Raw genomic sequence first — 9308 nt, forward strand, 5'->3', positions numbered from 1 at the left:
TGGGAAGAGGAGTAGGAGAACTAGAAGGAGGTGTATGGGAAGAGGAGTAGGAGAACTAGAAGGAGGTGTATGGGAAGAGGAGTAGGAGAACTAGAAGGAGGTGTATGGGAAGAGGAGTAGGAGAACTAGAAGGAGGTGTATGGGAAGAGGAGTAGGAGAACTAGAAGGAGGTGTATGGGAAGAGGAGTAGGAGAACTAGAAGGAGGTGTATGGGAAGAGGAGTAGGAGAACTAGAAGGAGGTGTATGGGAAGAGGAGTAGGAGAACTAGAAGGAGGTGTATGGGAAGAGGAGTAGGAGAACTAGAAGGNGAGGAAGAAAGGGGAAGGAGGTGGAGGAGATGGAGGAGGTGTGGATTAGGTGTGAGGGGAGGGGGTGATGGAGGTTACAAATAACAAAACACATTTATTATTGGTTTACCAACAAGAACTGAGTTCTTCTGAATAAAAACACTAGTCAGCGAGGTTCTTAATCCGCCTTGACTTTCTTTCGTTGACAAGCAGTACAAGAAGTTCTATATAGGCTTTGTTTTGTGTGCATAGATGGAGTAGAGCAAAACCAACGTTATTCCGGATACAAGGATACAGAGACATAATCATTCCGGATACAAGGATACAGAGACATAATCATTCCGGATGCAAGGATACAGAGACATAATCATTCCGGATACAAGGATACAGAGACATAATCATTCCGGATACAAGGATACAGAAACATAATCATTCCGGATACAAGGATACGGAGACATAATCATTCCGGATGCAAGGATACAGAGACATAATCATTCCGGATGCAAGGATACAATGAAATAATCATTCCGGATACAAGGATACAGAGACATAATCATTCTGGATGCAAGGATACAGAGACATAATCATTCCGGATACAAGGATACAGAGACATATCTTGTGTTTATATTAGAACCCAAAGACAGTACACTGCAGTACAAAAAATGCGTACACCACTGAAATGACTTTCCTTGCCTTACATTCATTGGATTTAATTATGACAGAAGGTGCATATAATTGCATTGTTCAATTTTGACTAAGTTGCACTGTAAATATGATTAATGCAGTCCAGTGCAATCATTATTAAAGTGCATGATATTATCTAAAAATATGTGTTGAAAAGAAAATTAGACGAATTGGTCAATTTTTTCCTCAATTCAATTTTCATCCAAAACTAGGCTATATATCAAAGGCGTAAGGTTTGAATTTAAATCAATCAAACAACCTAGACGAAACCAGTTTTACCTTTACAGATTTTAAAGATAAGTAGATTGGATATTATTTCTAGCCAATGCAACGTGTGTGTTTCTTCTGCTTAGGTATTTAATATGATATCCCCATCCCTAAGATCGAAACCCCCCCCTCTCCCATCCCTCCCCTATTTTTGAACCAACCGCCATCCCCTACCCCATGATCAAAGCCTCTCTCCCCTATGTTTGTAGCCTCACACCCCTATGTTAGATATTCATTAAAAATCGTTTACTATAAAATTTTAAAATTCTAAAAGTTTTACATTAATAAAAACCAGTTTTTACTAGATGTGTTTATATAATATATTTGAGTTAAAGTGAAGTATATATATTTAGTATATGAGAATGTATAGGTGAAAGCTGTTGCTCTAGGTCATCTAAACAGCTGATCACTGATGTACTGCCTTGTTGCTTACTACTTAGATACTTCAGTAGTCTGTAGTTCCACCAGTAAAATATGCTACTACTCATGTAGCAGAAGTGGAAGAAAATAACAAATCAAGATAGTAAAAAATGTGATTCTCAGATTTTAGATGGAATACAGAGATAACAGCCCAAGGCATACTTTAGATAACAATTTACATAAAATGTATTTAAAAATGATTTCTCTGTTTTAATCCTTCCAATTTATTTTTAAGCGTCCTTACTTCTCCCTTTATGTCTCTCTTTTTAATTCAGGACTTTTAACTCCTTTTTTATTTGTTTTATTTTGCTCTTTCTCTTCTGAAATTTGGTTTCAGGTTTTTTTCTAATTTCACCAATATCAATATGAGAAAGAATTTTAGGCTCTTTCTAAAACCTCCCGTTTTCATTGTACACCCGTGTCTTAGAAATAAAATATTCCTCCCCAGGTTTCTAGTAACTGCGTTTCTATTAATTATGTTTCCAGCAATTATATCTGCATCAAGAGCCTTTGACTGAAGACATGTATATTTTATATTTAAAATTTTTATCAAAAATAAATTTTAATCCTTCTTAATCTTTCATCATATAAATTTAAATTTCCGCTCTCATTAAAAAAATGATGAACAAAAATGTTTTGAATTTCTAAACAATAAATTGATTAATTTGTTTTTCTCACACCAGTAATGTTGCACAAATATCTAATTTTATCCTTTTGCTAAGCTTAGTGTGATAATAGGAACTTAAAAACAAACATTTAATCCAGAGGTTAAAACGTTTGACGTCAAAAGGATTAATTTAATTCCTACCAGATATCCTATTCGAAACCGACCAGAGATTAACTTAAATTGAGAGATCAAACGCTTATCTCTTAAACTTAAAGTTGACTCTGTAGATATCGAGATCAAGTGTTGTAGATTAGCGCTTTCTAAAACGAAAGTTTTGACTTAGATAATATTTAAAATTAATTCCCTTCTGGACTAACAACGAAAAGATTTGTTCGGATTCTTCAATTGTGCATCTATTATATAACAATCTTTACATTTACAGAGCTCTCTTATTTTTTATTTAAACGCATTCGCCGACAAAAAAGTTTTAAAAAAGAGAAAAATGTTTTATTGGGCAAATTGTGATCGATAGTCACAGCTTGCTTGGACAAAGTCTGAGCTATTAAATCTCCCAATAAGTTCATGATACAAAGTCTGAGCTATTATTAAATCTCCCTGTAATTTCATGATACAAAGTCTGAGCTATTAAATCTCCCAATAAGTTCATGATACAAAGTCTGAGCTATTAAATCTCCCTGTAATTTGATGATACAAAGTCTGAGCTATTAAATCTCCCAAAAAATTCATGATACAAAGTCTGATCTATTAAATCTCCCAATAAGTTCATGATACAAAGTCTGAGCTATTAAATCTCCTATAAGTTCATGATACAAAGACGGNGTATAGTAGTATCCTTGTAATACCTGATCACTAACCCTGTTCTGTAGGTAAAGTAGTATCCCTGTACTACCTGATCACTACCCCTGTATATACTGCAGGTAAAGTAGTATCCCTGTACTACCTAATCACTACCCCTGTATATACTGGGGGGAGAAAGTAAAATTAAAGATGAAGAGAATAGACAATGAGAATAAAAGATAAGGAGAAAGTAAAATTAAAGATGAAGAGATTAGACAATGAGAATAAAAGATAAGGAGAAAGTAAAATTAAAGATGAAGAGAATAGACAATGAGAATAAAAGATAAGTAGAAAGGAGAATGAAGGATGAAGATAAACGATTATGAGAATGAAAGATCAGAGGAATGAGTAGGAGAGAAAAATGGATAGGGTTGAGAGGGGAGAGAAACTACATTTGAAACTTCAAACAAGATTCTTAGTATTTATTCTTTGCGCGCGGGGAAAGTTTTAAGCTTTGAACTCTGGGTTAATGTAAAATTAAAATAAATAATTTAACACAAGTGTTCATTTTGATCCTAGGTTTCTCAGTTCTAGTTTTGGAGTTCCATAGTAGTTAAGAATTCAAGTTTCGCGGATTTTTAATCTATTCAGTTCTCTCCAGTAGTCTTGAGTTTTTGAGTCCTTTCATTTTGAGATATTAGGTTCTGGAGTTTTAATTTACTCAGATATTCAGTGCTGAAGTTTTTTTGAGCTCCTAAATATTTGAGTTGATAAGTCCTTGAGTTTTTGTGTCTTTTTGTCTTGAGTTTTGAATAACAAAGTAATTTTATGAATTAACAAATTATTGATCTGTTAGATTTGAAAAAATTTTAGGTCAATGAGTTTTTATGTTTTTTAGTCCTTACGTTTTATAATAATCAGTTTATGAGAGCTCCTCCTATGTTCGTGAATTTCTAAATTCTTGAGATCTTGAACCCATGTGTTTTGAGGTATAAAGTTCTGGAGATGTTCGTTAGTTCCGAAGCTCTTGAAGTCGCAACAGGTGTATGTACAGGATGAAAATCCTTTCTTTAACCATGATTAGTTTAAAGTTACAGTACCATTGAAATGAATTACTCATATAATGAAAGGGAAAGAAAATATTTTTCTTGTTTTCAAGATGATTAACCAAGTTCAATTGTTTTCAGTATAAGGTTGCTAACTTAATCGCCAAAATTAAAAGTTACAAAAAATAATAAATAATAATAATAATAATAATTTTGACAATGAAAATAAAAAAAAATAATTTGGTGTTCAGATGTTTAAAGTAAAATATTTAGTATCAGCAGGTCTTCTACTTGCTGCTCTGCTCCACACGGACAGGTTAAAATATGTACACTGTGCTATCTATTCTATCTATATATATACTTTAATTGTCTGTCTGTTCGTTTGTATCAAATAAACGTCAAAACGGCTAAACCGATCGGGCCAAAAAATTTTGTGGATTGTCGTGTGACCCCAGGGAAGGTTTATAGATGATCCAAATATCAAAATTTGCCTCCATCAAAATACTTTTTTTGAAAATCTACGAAATTTTGTCTTTTTTTGCAATGTACACAATAAAATCATGTTCACAATTGAAATAAAAGATGGGCGCGAAGCACCCTAAAAGCCTAGCACATATATAATTTGCTGGTCTGTTTGGGTGTTAGTTTGTTTGTATCCAATAAGCGTCAAAATGGCTGATCCGATCGGGCCCAAAACTTGTGTGAGACTTCACATGTACCCCAGGGAAGGTTTATATATTATCAAAACTTAAAAAATTTGCCTCCAACAAAATTCGATTTTCAATAAAATTTAAAAATCCACGATTTTTTTTTGAAATCCGCGAAATTTGGTTGCTTTTGTTTTACAATGCATACAAAGAGAAAATGTTCACAATTCAAATAGAAGATGACGCAAACCGCCCTGAAAGCCTAGTTTAAAAAAATGTGTGTTATAATCACCTAAAATTTCACCATATTGGACTTGTACACTTCAAAGAAACAATTCTTAAAAAGATAATTTACAACCAACAAATAATTGTACTGTAAATGTATGCCCTGTTGTGTACTATACTTTGCTGTGGTGTACTGTAATATGCTCTAAAGTACTATACTATACTGCTTTGTACTGTCCTGGACTGTACTTTATTGCACTTCGCTGTACTGTACTGTACTGCACTATATTGTACTAAGTTGTACTGTACTGTTTTATACTCCACTGTACTGTACTTTACTGCACTATATTGCATTGTATTGTACTTTGAAGTTTTGTACTGTACTGTACTGTATACTATTCTGTACTGTACTGCGCTGTACTGTACTGTAGTGTACTGTAGCGTACTGCAGCGTACTGCAGCGTACTGTACTGTACTGTACTCTAGAGAATGGTAAGTGAGAGAAAGGGATGCTGTCAGATGATCACTAGTCCAGAAGGAAGAATATCTTTAATAGGAACATCTTTAGCTTTTATCCATTGTGCAGGTAATTAATAATAATATAATGTTACATTTAATAAACAAGTTTAATATCTATTTGTCTGTTTGTTTGAGTGTCCGATTCGTCCGATAAGAACTCATAAACACCTTCATTGATTTGTTTCATACTTTAATTATAACAAATTATTATCTAAATTTTTTCAAAATCAGTTCTCTTACTTAATGGGACTTTCAACCTTATTTTAAGGTACCTTCCGTTTAAAAAATAAGGCATGCGCAATTCACAACGTTACGCTTTCAACGTTTAAATGATCAAAAATGTGTAAAATATTGTCGCTGTCTTTGCTTGAATATTTAATTGTGACAATTTAATGCGCTGTTCTTGAAGCAGAATTAAATTGGAATATAATGATTTAAGAGTTATTTGGTCTTCTGTCTTATACAGGATATACTACAGTAACTACCCTTGTATATTCTGCAGGTAAAGTAGTATCACTGTACTGCCTGATCACTACCCCTGTATATACTGTAGGTATAGTAGTATCCTTGTAATACCTGATCACTAACCCTGTTCTGTAGGTAAAGTAGTATCCCTGTACTACCTGATCACTACCCCTGTATATACTGTAGGTAAAGTAGTATCCCTGTACTACCTGATCACTACCCCTGTATATACTGTGGGTAAAGAAGTATCCTTGTACTACCTGATCACTACCCCTGTATATACTGTAAGTAAAGTAGTACCCTGTGCTACCTGATCACTAGTCACTACCCCTGTATATACTATATGTAAAGTAGTATCCCTGTACTACCTGATCACTACCCCTGTATATACTATATGTAAAGTAGTATCACTGTACTACCTGATCACTACCCCTGTATATACTGTAGGTAAAGTAGTATCCCTGTACTAACTGATCACTACCCCTGTATATACTGCAGGTAAAGTAGTATCCCTGTACTACCTAATCACTACCCCTGTATATACTGTAGGTATAGTAGTATCCTTGTACTACCTGATCACTAACTACCTGAATGATGACCCATCAGCTGCTGATGACCCGATCTCACATATTTGTACAGATGCTCTTCTCTGCATTCTCTTTAGGTTTGGTCCAAATAAGGAGCATACAGGTAGAAAACTTTCAATTTTTCTTAATGTTTATCTAATTTTTCTCTTTCAATTTTTCTTAATGTTTATCTAATTTTTCTCTTTCAATTTTTCTTAATGTTTATCTAATCTTTCTCTTTCAATTTTTCTTAATGTTTATCTAATCTTTCTCTTTCAATTTTTCTTAATATTTATCTAATTATTCTCTTTAAATTTTCCTTAACATTTATCTAATCTTTCTCTTTCAATTTCTGTATCTGATAATATATATGTAGAAAATTAGAAGAATTAAAAAGTACAAATAAAAATTTGCCACTTATTAGAAAAAAATATAGATGTATGTTTAAAGTACACCTAGCTGCGATACGGAACAGTACAACCAAGGTTATAATGCAAGGAAAGTTATTTCAGAGGTGTACGCATCTTTTGTGCTGCAGTGTACTGTCTCTGATCGATAATGTAAACACAAGACGGATGTCAGATCCTGACATGGGATCCATCTTTCACATAAAAAATCAATGAAATATTCTGGTCATAGAAAACTATTATTGTGAATTATCAAAATTATCATAATTAAAAGCTTTCATCCTCCTCGGATGCATCTATTCTTGTTTTACAAATTCCTCCCAGAGAGAACTGGTTTCAATATGTACGCAGAGTATACGCAACTGCAATTAACTGTCCTTGCATTATAACCTTGAGTGCAACAAAATGCCGGTTTCGTGCATCCGTTCATACTGTATTCTCCTTTAAATGTTCAAACCATTTCATCAAAGCAATAAATGTAGGGTGCTCTTAACACTTTAGGGGGGTGTTTTATTGGAGTTTTCGGGATCCTGGAATGCCCCCCCCCCCCAGGCTAGGAGAATCCCAAAGTATTTTATACAAGTGGGTAATATTGGAAAACTGTAAAAATATTTTAAAAAATTGCTAAACAGAAGACTTGTTAAAACACTTAACGATTAATTAGAAACACATAATAAAAATATCAACGTCTCGAATAAATTTCATTGTTATTTAATTTAAAAGGAATTAATTAATTTAAATCATTAAATGTTTTTAACAAACTTTCAAGGATGATTAAGTATCGCAGAGGGGATGAAATGATCCACTCTACAGTCTACACTTGTTTTACACGTTTTTGTACTAAATTAGACTCAATATTTTTTCTACTCTATTAATTTCTTAACAGCTAGCGCATTGTAATAGACCTTTATGAAGTAAATTTAATTAGTACACGCTAGCTTGTGTTATTAGTTAAACAGGTTCTTAGGCCAATAATTGATTGTGAAATTTTAAACCGTAAAGAATAGTAGGTCATAAACATTAAACAAGCTTCTACACATGATTATCTTTATTAATCACAGTCTCTTCCAAAAAGGATGAGACTTCAAAGACGACATGTACAGAATGTATTCAGTTTTTTCTTGCATCTACGGTTTCCTGAAGCTAAAAACTTATTTATTTATCTGTCAAATTATAATCGCATGTATATAATAATATATAATCGCAGTTTTCAAGAGTCTTAGCTCGTCATTAAAGCCATTGTTAAAAAGCAAAATAACAAACTAAATCTTTTAATTGCAGTTTTAAAGTCTTATGTCGTAATTAAAGTCACATTCTTTGCTTGGGTAACCATGTAGTTAATAAAGATGATGTTATTGATTTTTAATATTTAGGACAAACAAGCACAGCCTTGGCCGGTCAGCTGCTGTTTAGTCTCACAGCTCTCACAGTCAACTTGTTCCTGGTGGGAGGTGCTCTAGGAAACCGTCCCTTAGCACTTTTATCCTGGTTAATCTTCTACTTTTTCAATATTCTTGGATGCTTCGTGCTCTCAGGGATACTTGGAGCTACAGTAGTTCATAGAAATAAGTATTATGGAGATATCGAGTTAGGTAACATAATTAGTTCAAAGACTGTGGATGTAATTTCAAGTCAGCTTCCATTTAATAATAGGGGCGTGCTTGATTCACACCGGTACCCTTATAAGTTTTAGCTAATCAAAAATGTGGAAGATATCTTCGTAATTTTAGCTGGAACAAAACAATTAATTCGGACAATTTCCTCATTTGTTTCTAAAGCAGAATATGCGCATGCCAATTCAAAGAAAAACTAGAATTGAAAATAATCAATTTTTAAAGAAATCTAATAAATTTCTGATCAGACAAAGCTTTAAAGAGACCTTTGTAAATCAGACATAAAATTACTTCTACAGTCCCTTGAAAATAATAAAAACTGTTAATATAAATTTCGATATTTTTGTTTTAAGATGAGTTGGCCTGGATTCTGGTTCCTCTGCTCCTCTCCATTTTATACCTTATCTCTTGGATCATTGTTTTCATGTTCTTTAGAAAACTTAGAAGAGAACAGCTTACTCTATCCTAGAAATATCCTAGATCATTGTTTATATGTTCTTTAGAAAACTTAGAAGAGAACAGCTTACTCTATCCTAGAAATATCCTAGATCATATGTTCTTTAGAAAACTTAGAAGAGAACAGCTTACTCTATCCTAGAAATATCCTAGATCATTGTTTATATGTTCTTTAGGAAACCTTGAACAGTTTACTCTTTCCTAGAAATTTCCTAGATCATGGTTTTCATGTTCTTTAGAAAACTTAGAAGAGAACAGTTTACTTTTTCCTAGATATGTCCTAAATCATGGTTTTTAAGT

General features: G+C 33.2%; 1 protein-coding gene across 1 annotated transcript; it reads left to right on the forward strand.

Annotated features, from left to right (window-relative positions):
- Window positions 1–1628: 1628 nt before the first annotated feature.
- Window positions 1629–9104, forward strand: LOC111700772 (uncharacterized). The gene is made up of 6 exons (XM_023471810.1): window positions 1629–1815; window positions 4384–4426; window positions 5469–5568; window positions 6516–6656; window positions 8313–8531; window positions 8906–9104. The coding sequence occupies exons 1-6, from the start codon at window positions 1790–1792 to the stop codon at window positions 9019–9021; spliced, it is 645 nt and encodes a 214-aa protein (XP_023327578.1). The 5' UTR covers window positions 1629–1789; the 3' UTR covers window positions 9022–9104.
- Window positions 9105–9308: the final 204 nt, after the last annotated feature.

The sequence above is a fragment of the Eurytemora carolleeae genome, unplaced genomic scaffold, assembly GCF_000591075.1.
Source record: "Eurytemora carolleeae unplaced genomic scaffold, Eaff_2.0 scaffold243, whole genome shotgun sequence".
Lineage (NCBI taxonomy): Eukaryota > Metazoa > Arthropoda > Copepoda > Calanoida > Temoridae > Eurytemora > Eurytemora carolleeae.

Coding starts and splice junctions, on each gene's coding strand:
- LOC111700772 (XM_023471810.1), top strand. CDS start 1,790: ATGGAATACAGAGATAACAGCCCAAG. Junction 5,569..6,515: donor AGCTTTTATCCATTGTGCAG/GTAATTAATAAT, acceptor TATATACTGTAG/GTATAGTAGTATCCTTGTAC. Junction 8,532..8,905: donor TTATGGAGATATCGAGTTAG/GTAACATAATTA, acceptor TTTTGTTTTAAG/ATGAGTTGGCCTGGATTCTG.